This window comes from Mytilus californianus, unplaced genomic scaffold (genome assembly GCF_021869535.1).
Source record: "Mytilus californianus isolate M0D057914Y unplaced genomic scaffold, xbMytCali1.0.p SCAF_13, whole genome shotgun sequence".
Classification (NCBI taxonomy): Eukaryota; Metazoa; Mollusca; class Bivalvia; order Mytilida; family Mytilidae; genus Mytilus; species Mytilus californianus.
In genome coordinates, this window is record NW_026262615.1 from 35300954 (window position 1) to 35322280 (window position 21327).

The 21327-nt window shown below is 32.9% G+C and overlaps 1 protein-coding gene across 1 annotated transcript; it reads right to left on the reverse strand.

Moving 5' to 3' along the window:
- Positions 1-849: 849 nt before the first annotated feature.
- LOC127723552 (uncharacterized oxidoreductase TM_0325-like) lies at positions 850-20778 on the reverse strand. Its single transcript, XM_052230226.1, has 9 exons — positions 20667-20778; positions 14912-15051; positions 7901-7993; positions 4679-4817; positions 3967-4007; positions 3465-3534; positions 2943-2979; positions 1628-1700; positions 850-1142 (listed from the first exon to the last, which is right to left on the reverse strand). The coding sequence occupies exons 1-9, from the start codon at positions 20701-20703 to the stop codon at positions 990-992; spliced, it is 783 nt and encodes a 260-aa protein (XP_052086186.1). The 5' UTR covers positions 20704-20778; the 3' UTR covers positions 850-989.
- Between the last annotated feature and the right edge of the window lie 549 nt (positions 20779-21327).

Below are 21327 nucleotides of genomic sequence, written 5' to 3' on the forward strand. Positions count from 1 at the left end.
TATTTTATAGTGTGTCTTTCTATGTTGTGATGTCACACTATTGTTTCAGATAAGGGGGAAGGTTGGTACCTATTTAAACGTTTAAACCTGCTGCATTTGTTTGCACCTGTCCTAAGTCAGGAATCTGATGTTCAGTAGTTGTCGTTTGTTGATGTGGTTCATAAGTGTTTCTCGTTTCTCGTTTTTTATATAGATTAGACCGTTGGTTTTCCCGGTTGAATGGTTTTACACTAGTCATTTTTGAGCCCTTTATAGCTTGCTGTTCGGTGTGAGAAAAGGCTCCGTGTTGAAGACTGTACTTTGACCTATAATGGTTTACTTTTACAAATTATGACTTGGATGGAGAGTTGTCTCATTGGCACTCATACCACATCTTCTTTTATCTAATGACGAAATGTGAAACGATTCAAATGAGAAAACCAACGATCTGGTTTATTCCAAAAACTATAAACGAAAATCTATCACGGCAAAGAAGTCACAACAAGCATTATGTACTCGACTTTATGCCAGTTTTGTTTAACCTTTTTGATGTGATTTTTAATCATTATGGTATCTGTCTTAGATTTAACTATGATGACAAGACACGATGTTTTGTCGTTATTTTTGTATATATTGATTTTATAAAAAAAAATTTGGTATGATTGTCAATAGGAAAACTATTCACCAAAGTTCAAATGAAGTGGATGTAAGCAATTATTGGCAATCGTACAGCCTTCAACAATAAAAAATACACATACCGTATAGTCGGTCATATAAGGCCCTGACATTTGCCTTTTTTCATAATTGTTGGGGCTTAATATTCGGTGGTCTATTTACAACACCATACAATTAATATCAAATAGCAGGAAATCCCATTCCAAACTTTATTTTAAAAATGATGCATCTTTTAATTAGGGAATGCCAAAATACTGGCAAAAAATATTATGACTGTTAATTAAACTAGAAGTCTGACGTCCGAATTGTATTAGATCGATTTGGTAGACTATTGTTCAAGGGTATAATTGAAATCCACCATCGATAATGTTGATATTCCCGGTAATGTATGATGCTTCATCTGACGCCAAAAAGAGTAAGAGGGATACAACGTCTTCTAGTTTTCCGGCCCTTTTTAGGTGTGCTTGTTTTGCTGACTCGTCTGCATACTATAAAGAAGTAATAGAAGAAAGTAATTTTAGACATTGAAATACAAGATGCAAAGATATCGAAATTGGTTGACATGAATTTCGGAAATAATCTGCTTCTGGTACGTTCGAGACGTAATGCTTTGAAAGCCAAAATTGAAAATATTTGTTCGCATATCGACCAAAAAAAGTCAAAACACCAAAATTCCGTTTAGGTCATTTCTTTCATAGGGTATTGCAATAACAACATTCACGGTACAAATTACAATGTACCTGACACCATATTCACATTTCGACAACTAATGCCTCTTCAGTGAAACATAAGGCCAACATATGTAAAAAAACAAACACCTTATACAAAAGCTGAAGGGCTAATAAAAAAAAAATAAAAGTCATCCAAAACCTGGACAAAGAATCATATCTATTTCAAGAGTTAATTACAGCGATATCGACTCCAAGGTCGACTCTATTCATAATTTATTGACGAAACAATATGTGCATACAACCTTCTTTTGGTCTTCATCTGTAGCCTTCAAAGCACTATTACGAAGAATATTGGTATCATCAATGAAGCCAGGACTACAATTTGGTAATAGAATACAATAAAGTTACACATGTACGATAAACTAATTAAACATAAATAAACAATGAATATTATAATAGATTATATTTAAACATAAGAAAGCATATATCAAAAAAGAAACAAAACTAAGAAATACAATGACAAAAGTTGGCATTTGCTATAATAGTTATTTTATCATTGTCATCATATTTAATCAAATTTTAATATCTTTCCTTCGTTACCTCCCTTAAAAATATAACATGTGCAAACTTGGAGGGGAAAGTTTTTTCATCTTCCAGGCGCATTCAGAATGTGGTGGGGTTAACATGTTTGTATGAACTGGGACACTGAGGTAACAGAACATCATTAGAACAAACGTAAATATCAGTTGGAAATAGCCTGACTCAGTAGATCGGTATAAAGCTGAATGCAACTAACATCATGTTAAAAGAAACATAGAACCAGAGTATTGGAGTAATTTGAAGCTAGTTATTAGACCAATGTTAACTAAGAAATAAAGACCATGTTTTTTAGACTAAAGACTAATCATTGCATCTTTAAAGGATTTAGTGTAAAGACGTCATAAGCATTCTGAGAAAATCATGACATCGTGTTGTTCAAAAATATAATTATTGACATGATGCAGGCCCATAACTCGATAACAATATTTGTCTAGTTATGTATTAATCTCTTTAAAATAAAATCAATGTTACATATAGTACCGAGAAAGACAATTTTCAAAGACCAGTTGACCGCTGTCAGGTTGTCATGTGCACCTAATACATGTAACAACCATTTTATAGACCAAGTACCGATGGATTATTAATCATAATAAATGAGAAACTGACTTAAATGATATCTTTAAAACGTTATTCACTGATCCGTAAAAAGAGGTAAGACCAGCTCGCTAGTCATGTCACGGACACACTCCATACAACGGCCATTCGCCATAGAGAAAACTTCAAGCAATTAAAAAGTTCTAAAAATAACCTGCTAAAGTCCAGTTTAAAATTACAGACATTTAGACAATTTTAGATTAGATTTCTTTGCAGAATGCTGGACAATGCATGACAAACTGTAGTCTCTGTCTATTAAAAGCAAATAGCAAAAGCATTGTGTATTGAAAGCACATCTACTCTATTAAATAATTTTAAAAAATCTGTCACTGAAGGCTAAGGGACCAACTGTTAATTGATTACAAATCAAGTTACTTGGTAACAACGTTCTAGGTCCTACATCATCCACTAATTAGAACTTACTTGATAGCATTCACTCTAACACCGTGAGGACCTAATTCTGAAAGAAATTAATTTAATCAATATTTTTTTTTCAATGATTTGTTTATAAACTGTATAGATAAAGTGAAGCCCGTTATATTTTTCTAGATACAATCCTGTGTTTTAAACATGTGAATAGAGCTTAACACATTTTGAGAAAGAAGGGGGAGTGTTTCAACAATGATTATGAACGTAAGATACCAATAATTTGGTGTACAGACAGACACAACCAGGGAAGAATATGTTTAAAACATTATTGCACAACGTATTTAAATAAACGTTAGATTAGAAAAAAATGGAAAGATGCAAAAAAGATAAAAATGATATTAAGCACTGTACCATCCCAAAAGAAATTTGTTAAAAGTCTTTTTATTTTGAAATAGTCAATGCAATCAATTACAAGTCAGAAAATTTTACAATGATTTTGATTGGTTGACGATTCCGGCAATTCCTGCCTTTAAATCTTTCATCTTGAAATATTACTGTACAATAAATATCTTTTACCTTTGGCTAGACATTTTGTAAGCATATCAATAGCTACTTTTGCCATGCAGTAAACTACTATGTCCGGTTGCTGAAAAACATAAAAACATTTTATTTTTATTTACATTGTATTTTTTCATTACAAATGTATATTACAATTTAAGTAATCAAGTTTCTAAGGGGTAAAATATGTAATGCATTCCAAATGTGCTTTTATGATAGTTTCTATGATTTCAAAACATTGTGGCTTTCTTTTTATCTTTTAAGTGCAAAATTAATATATGTTTGACCACCCAAGAAAACTGCTTTCCTGTTCAGATGGCAATTAAACAGAATGCACTTGCATACAAATTATTGTTGAAGACAGTACGGTATATTGACATATGAATGTTTGTGTTGTGTTGTTGAGTGCCGTTTCAATTAACACAGTGTTCAAACGGAACTGTACGATTTCATTTTTATTTTGATAAGGTCAGATTTGAAGTATGCATAACCTATTAAACTGTAAATTAAATATACTTACCGGTATTGTGGATCTGATACTTGACATGAAGATTATATTACCTACATTGAAAATTTTAATTACTTAAAAGTATGTTTAGATTCATACGCCGTCTCTTATGATTGTATGTATTAAAAAGAGGCGAATTTGTTTACATAAAAGTTTGCATATACATGCTGAATTCCATATTTATTATTACAAAATGTATATTCATTTAGATTTTTGATGCATTCAACATGAAAGTAACCCTATAATGTATCTTAACAATTTTTGTTGCAGTCTTCTGAAAGTATGAAATTGTGCCAATACTTAATTCTGCCTCTTATACCTCTCCTTGGTTTTTTTAATTTGTTCTAGCAAATTCCATTGTTACGTCGTCTCTCGATTGCTATAGTTTCACTTTAGACTGGTTATTAGCAAACACGTAAGTTTACTGAACCCTATATTCTTAAAAAACGTTTTCTCATAGTCAAATTCAATTAAAAGTACCATTCCCTATATTTTCCCCTTATACCAACACACCTTTTGTTTTAGATGAGGCAAGCATAGTTGTGCCAGAGAGAATTTAATTTTCTCTCATACAAACAATATTTTGATTCTTTGAGATAAGGCAAGCATAGTTGTGACAAAGAGTATTTAGTTTTCACTCATACTAACAAAACTTTTGTTTCTTTGAGACAAGGTAAGCATAGTCGTGATAGAAATATTTTAGTGTTCCTTCATACCAACAAACCTTTTGTTTCTTTGAGATAGGGTAAGCATAGCTGTGCCATGAATAATTTCGCCTTCTGGTTCACATTGACGAATCTGTCGTAATCCTCTTCCTTAGTGTTACTTACATTTGAAAACATAACATAGCCTGCAATATCAGCCTGAAACGTATGCCAATAGAGTTTCCAATTTAAAAAAAAAAAGAAATACAAATTGAACAAAATCTGTCCAAGGTCAAAGGTCAATAAAAACTTAATTGCGTCTATTTTTCTATCAGCAAGTTGATACCGTATCATTGCTTATGTATGGCAATATGAATCGCACATACTATCTTGTCTTGTTTTGCTTTGATTGCCAAACCCTCAACGTTTTGCTGATAAATGATAACACTTCTTTGTACATACAGAAATTGTTGCAGTCCACAAACGATCTAATCTCTCATTTCTTTAGAGAAACAAAGGTTATCTGTCCTGATACTACTATAGGGCTACATCTAAGCTTAACTTCTTTATCATGTATCAATCATTCACAACATCGTGGATGATAATTCATAATAAAATATGGTTATATGTATATAAAGGAGAAGGTGCATCCGTTCCGCATGTAAATATTTTTCCTAGATTACCTCCAATGGTTATATAGATACTGTGAGAACACATCATGAGATCACACCACCTTGTTCTAAGTGAACAAATGTCGTTGATAATAATGGGAATTAAGATGTTTTTTTATGATTGATTGATTTGTGATTAAAGTCGCTTTCAGCAATATAGTGCTATACAGTGGCAATCAGGTTTATTTTGGTGGCGGAAACCGGAGTGTCCGGAGAGAACCACTGACCTTCGGTAGGAAAACTAACAATCCTAGTTAATTTGAATTGGAGTCGAGTATCTGCCGCGTGCAGGAGTCGAACTCAAAATCTCAGTGTTGACAGATTAGTCGGCTACTTAGACCACTCGACCACCGAGGCCGTGAGTTTGTTTACGTGACATGAGGTTGGTTATACATGTAGAACATGTTAATTCTAAATCGTATTCTTTCAAACTCTGTCTAGACGATTAATGATAAAAATTTTGGAACATTTTGATACGGTTCCGCATACACAACTTTGTTTTAATTTACTGGCTGTCGATTCGATTTTATTAGGTTTCTGTCTCGTAGGTGGTTATTTCATATTTTCCTGTATAATGATGCACAAAAGGGTATATTCACTACATACCAGTAAAAGTCTGAAGTGGCCTATATCTGTACTCGACTGATTTTTACTCGACCAGTCTGAATTGGTCTGAAATTTACTTGAAAATACTCGACTGTAGTTTGAACCATACTTAACAGTATGAACTTGTACTCGACCTTTACTCGACCAGTACTTAACCATTTTATATGCGTCTGAGCCATGCTCGACCTAGTCTGAACCATGCTCGACCTAGTCTGAACCATATTCGACCTAGTCTGAACCATACTCGACCTAGTCTGAACCATACTCGACCAAGTCTTAACCAACCTAGACCTATTTTTGTATCTATCTATTGTATTTTATCAATTTAGTAACTGTTTTTAACAACAGCTATTTCCCCTGGCTAGAAATTTGAACAACAATTTGAAATTAAAAATGTATTTAATAAACCATTGAAACCAAAATTTCACAATAAGCATAATATAACGTCAACACCATATTCATCAACACTTACATATATCATGTATATACATCATCTTTAAAATAAAAATAAAACATGCTGATCAAATAATCTCAAAACTGAATAATCGTGACCAATATTTTCTATGTTATTCAAACATTTTTGAATGTTTCAGATATATTTTATGGTTACTAGACAATTTTCACCATTAAATTAAGCCTAGTATAGATTTATGGTGTCAGTTGAGTTTAGTTAATAATGCAGTGAACATTTTATTTATGAAAATATATATAATTAGTATATAAAGCAACTTAATAAATCTAAAAAATGACACCTCTGTTTTGTTAAACCAAGAATTTAATATAATTATGATAATAGAACTTCCATAGCAATCCTTGATAACCTTTTAAGAAAGGAAATGTGTTCCAAAGTTACAGTAAAAATTTATTTTATTTAAATCTAAATAGTTTTTGACATGGAATCCAAGAAGCACTTTTATAAGGTTTTATTACCTCAGTACATGTGTGTTTTACAGGTAATAAGAAAGCCCTATTTTTCTTAAACTCGTGTATTACTTATCTAGTGAATTCAATAGGCCTTGCCATTTAAGTTAAACAACAGAGTTCTAGTTAAACAGGATGTTGCAATTTTGAATGAATGTTATTTAGAATTTAATACTCTCTGACCAGGTGTGATCTTTTTAATGAGTTTGCTCCAACCAGGAGGTATTACTTTATACTTCACCACTAATCAGAAGAAAAATTTTATTAATTTCTCTAATTTTTTATCCCTTTTTGATATATATTATATATAATATATCAAAATTATAATAATAGATATATTTCTAATATAAGGTTAAACAATTTCAGTGGTTTTTTTTTTGGCTGTTGTTACCTCATTAAAAAGATAATTATATAACTATTGTATGTAACCATGAAACCTATGTATTTTTTATTTAGGAATTTAGGAAACCTAAGTTAAAATTAAAAAAAAAACACATGCCAAACAAGAAGTACCTTAATTACTCTCAGTATAGGTGTTGTTTTTAGGTAAAAGAACATCTTTTTTTTAACAAAACTCTAAAAATTTAAACCTAATATAATTAAATTATTATATAAGATAATTTGATTTAACTATCTCTATTTGATAAATCTGAGAATCATGTAAGGATGTAAATAACTGTTTTTATATATATCTTTATTTTATTAGGGTTGTTGTCATATCAGTTAAAAAGAAATTTATTTTAACAGTTAAAATTGAAAAAACAAGTAGAGGTTATTTGGTCAAGTATGGTTCAGACTGGTCGAGTATTGTTCAGACCTTTAGTCGAATATGGTTTAGACTGAAAAAATAAGTCGAGTACAGGTCGAGAATGGGTTAAGACTGTTTCAGACTGGTCAAGTAATAGTTCAGACTATTTTCAATGGCAAAGATAAGGGTCAAGTACAAATCAGTACTATCGAGTATGGTTAAGACTGGGGTCGAGTAAAATCAAGTAAAATTCAGACCAATTCAGACTGGTCGAGGAAATCAATACAGTCGAGTACAGATATAGGCCATTTCAGACTTTTACTGGTTTGTAGTGATTTAGATTATATAAAACAAACCAATATATCCAATCTTCCAAATTTCTGTATCAGGATCTTTACAATTTCTTCCCTGAAGGCAGATTGAGATAAGTCACCACTGCAATATGCTATCTAAGAAGAAAATATAATCATAAGACTTAATATTATTAATTCGTATATTTTAACTAATTTGATTCGTTCAGAGATAGTCACATGTTCAACTATATTTTCGAAGGTAGAGAGAAAACGGCGGATAGCAAAAAGCATATTGCACAGCAAAAAGCAGATTGCACGGTTATCTTTAGAATATCTAAAAACCGATATACTTTGTGACGTCATGTAATGAATTTCATGATATTGTTAAAAGCTTTATAAAAATATCTATGATCGATTATTTGAAGAAAAAAAATCTTCATATACATAAGATGTAAAAAAAAATGTAAATGAAATAACAACTTAAATGTTGTTATTGTCTAGGAGACAATATGATATCTATAAAATTCCAACAAAATCAAAAAATCAAATCAGTCGGAAATTAATAATATAACAATTATAGCCTATTGATGAGGTCAATACAGGATATATCGACCCAAAGAAGTATATCGACCTCGGACTTCGTCCTCAGTCCATATACTTCTTTCAGGTCGATATATCCTTGTATCGACCTCATACAAAGGCTATAATTGTATAGTATACATTTAATTGGATACTGTATCAGTATTTATATCAGAAATAAAGGTTATTTTCACTGAGATTATTAATGAATAAACCCGACCTACTTATATATTACTTGCAAACTAAATCTGGACTGCATGGTAATTTTTTTTGAACAACCTGAGTAAAACGCAATTAACTCAGTGAAAACAACCATTATTATTTAATATTCCAATACATGTTGAATGCACAAAATTTCACGTGAGCATTCACTATCCCACATTACGGGATTACATTTTAAGAAGGCACGCATTCATTTTACAAGTCGCACAGGTAAACTACATGTACAATGAATATAGATAATTCACGAATAAATGGAAGACAACTTTGAAAAAAATACAGAATAAATAAATTATAAAAATAAGAAGATGTGGTATGATTGCTAATGAGACAACTCTCCACAAGAGACCAAATGACACAGAAATTAGCACTTATACTATAAGTCATTTAAGAAAGTTATAGGATTCGTTCATCAGAATTAAATCGAAGGGTAACCCATAAGAAAAACTGAGTACTCGATGGAGAGGATCCAAAAATACCAGAATGTTGACAAGGATCGTAGTCATTATCTAATAGTGCAAATGTAATGCGTCGAATGTCACACAACTTCGTCGATTAATGTAGGTCTTTTCTAGCAGCAGATTCGTTTTCAAAAAATATTCGCCAGATGCCACGATCTCTCTGTTAACCAATCAACGCTCTTGTCGGTACTTTATCATGTATTGCTTAACTGTAAACGTCTTCGTGTATCAGAAAGGAGCGATTTCCCTTAGAATCTGCAGGGTTCTCCCCCAAAACGTGTTCTTTAAAGAGAAATATAGATTTTGCTTGACCTATATTATATTCATCTTGCTTGTTGTTGTTGCCACCATTAACTGCTTCAGCATAGAAGGCAGCCATGCTTTTTCCCTTGTCTGGATTTTGTTTTTCCGTATACACATCAATATTTACTATTTATTGTCTTACAAAATTGTAAAATATGAAGTATTGGAACTTCTATCGTTTCCAACATATACCTATTTTATACCATTAATCAGTATTCATCTTTAGAATATAAAATTTCCAACGGAGCTATGAAACACCAGTCACCTTATTTCAAGGGCCACAACTCTTCTAATCACCTTCACATTATAATTATTTACAAAGGGCTTTTCAAGATAAGCATACACTTAAATTTTAAAAACAAAGCCGACATTTTTGGAATCCAGGTTATTTAATGATCTCTTGCAACCGATATAAAAATGTTTTAAGAGGTCAAAAATTGTTGAAATTTGAGCTCAGGTTATCCTAAACTTCCGAATCTACGGAACGCTCTTTTATGTAATTATATATATCAAGTGAGATAACTCCATTCTAGACAGATTTTTTATTACGTATTCTAGACAGATTTTTCATTACGTATTTTAGACAGATTTTTTACTACGTTATACAATGTTATACAATCGAAGATGGCTGGAGATACTAAAAATAAACCAGAAACTAAAACAAACTACCTACAATTTATTCTTTTGGCATATGGTGCATTTTCAAATAATGGGCAACTCCGTAATGCTTTAAAATCGATACTGGATATTGAAGTTGTTACACATATGTTCTGCTACTTTAGTCTTCCAAGAATAAAACATACGTTTCATTTCCAGGTAAATATTACAACATTTTACACGTGTTTGACACTTTACATAGTTCCATATCGAATGTCTTCTACTTCTACTCCTACTTCCACCGGTTAGTGACCACCGTCATCATGTTGACTATTCTGTCACTTTTGGGTCTGCGCAAATATAATTTTGAATACAATAACAAAAAAGGGTGCTATACAAATATTTAACACTGGTGATTAAAAACAGGGGCTATCGATTTATTTGTTAGTCAGGAGCCTCTTGAAAGATTCAAGGCTGCTGACAGATGTAACTGAGGTGGGTAAAGCATTCCAATCCCTGATAGTCCTAGGGTAGAATGACTCTTTCCTTGTTGTTGTGTTACCTTGTGGGATCTGGAAAGAGTTTGTGCCCATATTTCTTGAGATCCCGTCCGGTGGTACGAGTTTGTGGCTTGCTGCAACGTTGATCTCCTGGTTGTTGATCTTATACAGCATTGATAAACGTGCGTTTTTCTATCTATCCCCTAATGGTGTCCACTTTAGTTGTTGAACATATCAGTAACGGGTGATCTGTTTCTGTACCGGTTTGTTACATGTCTGGCCGATCTCCTTTGTACCATTTCTAATTTTTGAAGGTGTGGATCCCATAGAGCGCTGGCATACTCGACTGTTGGTCTAACGAGGGAGATGTAGGCCTTTTTTTCATATCGCTGTTGGAGATATAGAGGTTTCTTTTGAGAAATCCGATTGTTTTATTTGCCTTGGCACAGATGTTTCTGATATGGTTTTCCCATTTAAGGTCTGATGTTATAGTTACCCCTAAATATTTTGCAGATGTTACGTGCACTAAAGTGTGGCTATGTAAAAGATAATACTTTATAATAGGTGTTCTGTTCTTTGTTACTGATAGTACCTGGCATTTATCTTGATGAAATTTCATCATCCATTTTTCTTCCCAGACAGCACACATGTCTTAATCTTCCTGTAGGGTATTATCATCCGATGTTACTGTGATGTATGCAATGGTGTCATCTGTAAATAGTCTCACGGTGGATTTGATGTTTTCTGGCATGTCGTTGATATAGAAGAGGAAGAGGCTGGGTCCTAGCACATATCCTTGTGGTACCCCAGACTCTACATTGACGGAGTAAGATGTTTCCCCTTCTATTAGTACTCGCTGGGTTCTCTCACATAGGAAGCTTTTAATCCAGTTGTTTGTTTTTCCTGTTATTCCATAGTGTTGGAGCTAGTGTGTGAGTAGACTAAGGCTGACCTTGTCAAATGCCTTCGAAAAGTCCATGATTAGGCAGTCAGTTTGTTGGCCACTATCAATGTTTATTGGTGATGTCGTCGATGAATTCTATCAGCTGGGTTTCACATGATAGTTTCTTCCGAAATCAATGTTGGAGGTCATACAGGATGTTGTTGTTATCTGAATGGCACATGCTATGGCTGGTTACTATATGCTCCATTCTCTTACAACATTTACAGGTTAATGATATTGGTCAGTAGTTGATTGGTTCAAACGTTTTCCCTTTTTTGAATACTGGACAAACGTTTGCTGTTTTCCATAATGATGGTACCACTCCTGTGTCATATGATCTCTTAAAGACAAGTTGGAGTATCGGAACTATTTCATTGGCTAGTTCTTTAAGAATCATAGGGGAGATGTTATCTGGACCCGCAGCTTTATGAGGATTTAGACCATTTAGTAGTTTCTTTATTCCTTCTTGTGTGATGGTAATATCAGGTGCTGTGGGGTTTTGGCCAGATATGTTGCATCTTTCCTTAAATTCTGTATTGTTAATGTTATTTTTACTTGAAAATGCTTCCTGGAACTGTGCATATAAGATGTTGGCTTTGTCAGTTGAGTCGTCGTGTAGTAGACCTGCTTATTTAAGAGGTGGTATGCTACTCCCATCTGACCGTTTATGCTTAATGTACGTCCAGAATCTTTTCATGCAGTCAGTACCTCTGTCCGACTCAGAATTATATTATAATAATAATATAGCAGTATCTTTATTTTTTAGAACTAAAGTTGTATTATTGGATAGGTGCAAATGACATTCAGAAAAAGGGATCATGGAAGTTGGAGTCTGACCAAGCGTCCCTAAACTTCAGTTTATGCGGCCCAGAAGAACCGAATGATAGCCAGGGCATCGAATTTGTGCTCAGATCTGGATATTGGAGACAGGTGGATGGAATGACAATGTTTGCAAAAATGCATTTTCCTACATTTGTGAAAAACCTTAATCTAATAAATTTTATTCTATTTAATCTTTTGTTTATGTATATGATTATTTGTTTTGTATAGTGTTATAACAAAGAAGAAAGAAAACTAAAATGTTTATCTTTGTGTGAAATTAGGAAGTAAAATGGTCACTGTCACACTTGGACAACTCTTTTATATGTAATAATGTGAATGTGTCGTACAAATGTTATTTTTTTCCATGTATTCTATTTAATTTCATCTGTTTCTACGCATGCGTATTTTTATTTGCACTTTTGTGAACGATTGATTCCTGCACTTTGTTGTGCAGAATGTTCATTTTCAAAATCATCCTGTCCACCCCAGACCTCTGAAAATCAAATGATTGTCCCCTAAGGAAAATTTGATTAAGACATTCATCTTATAGGTAAGTAGGAATTTTCCTTCAGGAAAACACGATGATCCAGTCAAGGAAATACATTGAGTATTAAAATTGAGAATGGAAAGGGGAATATGTCAAAGAGACAACAACCCGACCAAAGTGCAGATAACAACCAATGGGTCTTCAATGCAGCGAGAAGATCCGAAAAATGAACGTCATTCTTAACTCCAAAATATATAAATGAACTAAAATTAAAAAAACATACAAGAGTAACGAAGGCCAGAGGCTCTTGACTTGGGACAGGCGCAAAAATAGTTTATACAAATATTATTCGAAACCTTCGCAACCAGATTTGAATACTGAATAGTATAATTTTGAAAAATTGAAATTTCGAAATTTTTGATAAAAGGAGGTGAAGGGTATACGCAATTAAGAAAGTATTTAATCGACAACAATCAGAACTAGATCTGCAAATGCTATAGCAATAGCGAATGGTACACTCGTTCACCAAATTGCCACTAAACTGCAGACATTTGGGATATTTTAAACAATGAATAGACATAAACATGATAAATACATTAATTTACTAGACTCCTGTCTGTATATTTTTTGAATGTTTTAACATTGTTCAATTTTGACATTTTTACTGTTTCCATGGTAACATTTTGAAAATTCCAAAGTCAAATTGCACATCTACATATACCAATCAATATTTGTGTGAAGTTTCATTTACTTTGGAACATTTTGATTTTTAGGACATTTTCGCTGTTTCCATGAAAAATGTTACCAACTTGAACCATCAAAAATTCACATGGCGGTCCTCATTATAGTATACTTCCGTCAACATTGGTCAATTAAAATCAGAAAAATGCGCGGACAAAAAAAATTGAAGTTAAATAATATGAAAAAAAAGGAAAGTAGAATAACAATATGTCTCCCTAACTCTTTATTTGATTCGGTCCATTTTGCTGTAGATTTAATTGGATCATTATTCTCTACTCTATAAAACCCACTCAGATCTCATGTCAAGTTTCTTTACAATATGCCAATGATTATATGTCAACCGACATATATTTGAATAAAAACGTGGTAGCTAACTGACCCGGAGTGCCCGATGTTTTGGGTTCTATTCTAAGCATTGTCGAATCAAAATATAAGCACACATCATAAAAGCGTACTGCAAAGACTGCATGGTCGTTGCGGACACAGAATAACACAAAAATAAGATGTGGTATGACTATCAATGAGTCAAGTCTCCACAAGAGAAAAAATGCCACAGACAAAGGTCACCAACGGCCTTCAACAATAAGTAAAACCCATACCACATAGTCAGTTATAAAAGGCACCGAAATGACAAATGTAAAACACATCAAACGAAAGAACTAGTGGCCTGATTTATGTAAAAAATATGGAACGGAAAACAAATACTAGTATGATATACAGCAACAAAAGAAAACCACTGAATTACAGGGTCCTGACTTAGGACAGGAACATATAGAATGTGGCGGGGTTAAACTTACTTGAAAGCTCCAACCATGTCCAGGTATGGTAATATATGTATTCACGAGCACTGTTATCTTGCAAACTAGCATGTCGGTTAAGAAAGAACCAAGCAAGGTCCATGTTCATATCTCATTGACATCTTCACGTCTTAATATGCATGTAACATTTGCCACTGGACGTTAAACGATATTCTATTCATCATTCAATCAAGGAATTTCAATGTGAGTCCATGAAACACTAGAAAACCAGATTGATGCTATTGAGGATGGAAATGGGGAGTGTGTCAAAGAGACAACAACCCGACCGAAGAGCAGAAATCAGTTGATGGCCGCCAATGCGTCTTCAGCACAGCGAGAAAATCCGGTACCCGAAGACGGGATTCAGCTTGCCCCTAAACAACAATGTGTACTAGTTCAGTGAAAATGGACGTCATAATAAACTCCAAATTAAAGTAAAATTAACAAAAACATACAAGACTAACAAAGGCCATTGGCTCCTGGCTTGGGACAGGCGGAAAAATGCGGCGGGGTTAAACATGTTTTGTGAGGTCTACATGTGATCACATTGTAATGATGATCTTGATAAATAAGCGACAAAATCATAATTACATCAATTACCATATACATTATTTAAATAGCTTACATTTTCTTTCACTAAACCCTTTTCCATGCATTTTTGTTGTACATTTTGCAATTTGTCCTCTTCAAGAGCCACTAGAAATAATCTTGCACCATGTTCTGCTAACTTTATAGCGGTGGCTTCTCCTATGCCAGAACTTGCTCCTGAAAGATCAATTTAAACATAATCTCCAGGTACGGAACCAACAGTGTTGAAAAGGGAAGGTTCCAACTACAGGAACACCATGACACGTTCACATAATTAAAACATGAATCAAAACATAAATAAATAAATCGAATAAGTGGGTTCCGACAGCCGAACTCTCCCCCTCAGGGTCTCAGAAAATCTCAACTATCCTGTTTTGCTAGTAACACCCGTCGTGTTGGTCCTGTTAATTTCGTTGGTAATCATATCTAGTGATAAGGTATCACACAATATCAGATTTATAAATTGGAGATCGATTCAGGTTTAATTTGTACTTCTGTTTTTGAATAAACAAATTACATGAGAACATTTAAACTAGAAATGAATTTCCCGCGTGATTTTGAATTTATGTGTCCTTGAATTTTTACGACAAGGTAATCATGCTTTATCGTCAAGAACGTTTCTCGAATATATAAAATAGTGGGAAATTAGTGCTTTCGGATAAAAAATAATGAAAAGTAAAACAAAATACATAGTATTACCATCAATCTGTTTTCAACTGAAAAATGTCGGTCGAAAAATTGTGCGAGATAACACAAAAGATCTAAAATCGATTACCTTGGCCTAATATGTTGATAACATATCGTATAATAGACCATGTACTCCTTGCACACGTTACCACACAGAGAAAACGCTGACCTTTATTTATTATTTTTATTTTGTCAATATCAAGTAGTGACTGTGATTTAATTGGAACACACTGCGTGTATATACATATACCATGGATCGTAAGGATAATTTGTCCTCTGTAATAAGTTTTTCTACCAAAATTGGAGCTAGAACCTCTTCTTTAATTTCTTTTGCTACCGAACATTGAGCTAGTTAGGGAGCGACCATTTAACTGCAAAAAGGGGGTTGTTTTTTTTTTTCCTTAAAAAATATTCCGATCTCCAATTTGATGAAGAAAAAAACTATTATGGTCAAGCAGATGACCAAAAAAAAAAATATTCTGAAGCCAGATTTCCCTCATACCTTATAGTGTTAAATTGGAAATTTAGAACCTCGTGAAATATTTGCATTTGACTTAAGCAAACACGATCAACCACTGAATATACTTGATACATTTTATAAATATGAGGTTTGATGTGATTGGCAAAAAGAAAATTATTCACACTTGACCAATTTGGATCATTGTACGTCCTTCACCAATGAGCAAAACCCGTACCATATATCAAACAATAAAGAAACCAATATGACTAAAAGAAAAATCAACGGCTGATTAATGCTGTTAACAATAGACGAAAATCGAATATGGCAGACACCATTCAATAATAGCAATTAATGAAAAGTTTAGTGAAGGCTTGAATTAATAAGTGGTGACGAAATCAATGACTTGATATGGGAAATATATATACACACGATACACAACAAAAGAAATGACAGAAAATTGTCTCGTCGCTTTTGGAGTAAATCTTAAACTTTGTACATAGTTTATTCATTTAACTGAGCTTCCCTTATAATTGACTAGTCGTTGTTTGAATAACGTCCAGTGGCAAACATTTCATCCATACCAATGCCGATCAACTAATAGTGAAACCGTTACAAGATAACTACATTTTTTATCAGATAGCGTTTTAAATCTTAATTTGAACAAACAATGTTGGTAATGGTCACTTGGGAGAATGCTGGTCGAGGTAGCAATCTTCATTGCAAATGTCATAAATTTTCCGTTAATTATTCGCAATACTCCACTGTATATGTTTGTGTAGTGTTACGTTACTATTTAATTTTGAGAAAGACGTCAGATATCAATTCGGTACCGGAAATTGAAATGCTGTGCAAGGAGGTGAAAATTGCAGAACAAAAAATAGTTATTTGCCTGTTAAATAACTCCCATTTATTTAGAAAGTTAAAATTGACAACAAGCCATATCATTTTTACTTCCAAAATTAAAAATGCTTGAATCAAAAATGAAATCGTTATAGTCAGACTTGTCTTTGAGTTATTTTTGTTGTTTGGTTGCTGTTTCAATGACATATACCCCATATCTCAGTCTTTTTATTCATTTGAAATTTTTACCTTTTAATGCAAAAGGAAATGTGTTTCATCATCTTATTATAATTTGTACTTCCTGTCACATATCAGTATTCATCATATATTATTGCACCTTTGTTAACCATGTTGTTCTAATGTAACTATGTTCACACTTTTATTGTTAATGTTGTACTAACATACCCCATGTGGGGGCTTTAGTGAAATAAAATGTCTTATGTCTTATGAAATGACTCTCATAACAGAAACAAATAACAATAGATATAAGCATTCTAATAAAGTTTTGTTTTAGGTCGTGATGTTTGGACTAAAGCAGTTTTTCATGTCAATTGAAATAAAACATGAAACCGGTGTGCAAGTTGCATCACTCATATCAGCGGCTAACAATTACTTCGGAAACCAGCAATATTTAAATTCAGGGTGAGATATGACAATGTTAGGAATCTCCAGTTGTACAATATTTGAGGGTCTGAATGGGGGTCTTTCATTTTTGTATTCTTCAATTTTTAGGCCATTTTTCTTTATACTTTTTGACCATTATTCTCTATTCTTTATATTTTAGCACCTGGTTATTCTCTATTCTTTATTCTCTTGGTCCATTTTTCTCTATTCTTTATATATATTTTCCCCTATTATTCTCTATTCTGTAAACCCCCATTCATACCCTCAAATTTAATATAAAACGAGTGTTCTGCTTTTTCAAAAGAGGTATTATCATAATTTTTGTAACATTTGTAACTAAACTAGAAGTACATTTCCCGAGTGATTTTGAATTGATGTCTCCTTGAATTTTTATGACAAGGTAACCATTATCACCAAGGACGTCTCTCGGTCAGTCCGTAAGTAATCTATTACTATGAAAAAATATATACACATAATTATGCATTATATAATATACAGCAAATGTAGTATTGTAACTTTCATTCATTCATAAATATTTATATAGTTCAAGAGTTCGCGCACGTGTTGTGTTGATAGACATAGCAGATAAGGTCGCGTCGTATTGCAATATGTATTTGTGTTGATTAGTTAACTCTAGCATTATATTAAAGTATGTTAACCAGTACACATGGCTTGTCTCTTAGTTTATATATATATAGGCTACCATATATATATTATATTTTCTTTTTTACTCATTTTTACATAAAAACTATGAACAGTGTAACTGATGATTGTTTTTTGTTTTCTAAATCACTTGTGGTAATCTGATCACTATTTATCTAAATGAATAAATAACATGACACAATTTGTACTCAAAATGCCACTTGAAAGATATGTTTTCAGCCACAATATAAAACAATATCAAAACATCTATAATCAATGTCATCCTTTCAATGTAACAAGTTATGTATGCAGTCCAACACTGAACTGACACTTTTTTGTATATAGGTTTTGTTTCATCTGATAAGGTTTTCAGCTACAGCAGATGCATAAAGAACAGTTCTTATCAGTTTAATATAAATGTGTAATAATATTATGTCAATTATATTTAGTTATTAAAAAAATAATATTCAACAATACATATTTTTCATATTTTGTTTCTTGTCTCTGGTTTCTGATTTCTGGTTTCTTGGTTTCTGGTTTTGCTATTTACACATTCCCAGGTACAAATGTATCTTGTTTTAGAAACCCTAACAAGTCTAACCGCAAAATCCGTCATACCACTACTTGATAAAACTTTCTCAATTTTTGGAATACCAAAGGAACTGAAAACAGACAACGGACCTCCGTTTAATTCACAAGAATTCCGAAATTTTGCAGATAACATGGGTTTTAAGCACCGCAAATTCACTCCGTTATGGCCCCGCGCTAACGCTGAAAGTGAACGATTTATGAGAGCAATAGGGTAAGCAATTCGTGCAGCTCAAACGGAACATCGTAGCTGGAAGCAAGAAATACACACATTTCTTCGCAACTATAGAACAACACCACATGCAACAACTAAAGTGTCACCAGCAGAACTTTTATTTGGAAGGAAAATTAATACTATATGCCGAACATTTCAATAAATGATCAAGCCGAGAGTGAAGTACGAAAAGACGATCACAGAAACAAAAGTAAAATGAAGTTATATTTCGAGAAAAAAACCTTCAATTAAAGTACCTGATTTTACAGTAGGAGATACCGTCCTAGTTAAACAAGAAAAGAAGGATAAACTGTCTACCCCGTACAATCCTCAACCATTAACAATTAAGAATAAAAAGGGTAGTATGATTACGAAAACGAACGAACAACATAAAGATATTACTCGAAATTCGTCACACTTCAAACAGATTGGGAAATCTGATGAGGAAATAGAAGAAATTATTGATGATGACATTATACCATACACATCATTGAGAAGATCATCTCGAGAAAAACGAACACCGAAACATCTCAACGATTATGTGCGTTAAAGAGCTGTGTTACAGGCATAATAATCCTGTGCTCTTTCTGATGTATCAGTTAGGTTTGATGTTGATTTATATGTTTGTGAATTTATGATACAAATCAATTTGTGGAATTTACTATTCACACTCGTCATGATAGCCTTATCAGATTGATCAGATGATCCACTAATTATATTGACATTATAGTACGCGTACCGAATAATTTACATTTATCACAGACTATAAAGTTCTAATTTTCTATTGATATCATTTTACGCTTCTTATTACTTTATTTGTTTACACAGACAGTCAAAGATTTTATGACTACACAGACAGTCAAAGATTTTATGACTACACAGACAGTCAAAGATGTTATGACTACACAGATAGTCAAAGATTTTATGACTACACAGACAGTCAAAGATTTTATGACTACACAGACAGTAATATATATAGATTCTTACATTGATACTAGTGGATTATCGGATTTATCCAATCGAGATAGTTAAATTATCAATTTTAAAGTCCGAGCCTCGGCGAGGACTTTAAAATTTATAATTTAACTATCGAGATTGGATAAATCCGATAATCCACGAGTAACTGTGTAAGAATATGTTTCTCTAATGATTAAAAAATAAATTTTCCTTTTTTGCTAAACTAAAATCCCCTTCGAGTGCCTTCCACTTTACATAAAGTTGTCAATTTCATTAACACCTGTTAGCATATTTTGATGCATCCAGTGAGCTGAGAAAGGTTATGACCCTTAAACTCATCCAATCATCTTCTGAGATCACTGGCAACCACACGTTGATTAAATTTTTTTATACAATGGGTTCGAAAAGGGATAAATTTCCATAGAATTAGACAAAATTAGTTAAAGTAGAACTTTAATCTGAGAAAGGAAGAGATGTAGTATTGTAACTTTCATTCATTCATAAATATTTATATAGTTCAAGAGTTCACGCACGTGTTCTGTTGATAGACATAGCAGATAATGACGCGTCGTATTGCAATATGTATTTGTGTTGATTAGTTAACTCTAGCATTATATTAAAGTATGTTAACCAGTACACATGGCTTGTCTCTTAGTTAATATATATAGGCTACCAACGTTACAGAAAATTTGATGATTTTCACATATTATAGAAAACTATGGCATATGAGTGTCTCAGTATTAGTTAGAGTTTAAACGGATAACAAAACATGATTCCTACCTGTTACAAGGACAACTTTTTCTCTGAAGTTAGCCATGTTTTACCGTCAGAAATTATCCCAGATAATACAAAAGATCTAAAAAAGATTACCTTGGCCCTAATCTAGATAACGTATCATATTCATAAACCATGCACATTGATGTTACTATATATATATAGAAACCCTACTTAAATGACACCGGCGTTTATTTTCATTTTGTCAATATCAAGGAGCAATTTATCTGGAACACAGTGCGTATACAAATATACCATGGCTCGTAAGAATATCTTCTGTAATAATTTTTGCTACCAGACGTGCAGCTAGAACCTCGATCTTCTGTAATTAATTTTGATACCGAACGTGGGGCTAGAATCTCTTCTGTAATAAATCTGGTTAACGGACATGGCACTAGAACCTCTGTTGTAATAAATATTGATACCGCGGAAGGGATGCTAAAACCTCTGCCGTAATTAATATTGATACCAAACCTGGAGCTGTATATAGAATAGAAGCTCATATGTCATAAATCTTGATACCGGTCGTGGAGCTAGTACCTCATAAAATATTTGCCATTGGACTTTAAGCAAACACAATGATGTGATTGCCAATGAGAAAACTATGCACACTAGACCAATACAGGTCATTGTATGGCCTTCAACAATGAGCAAAAACCGTACCATA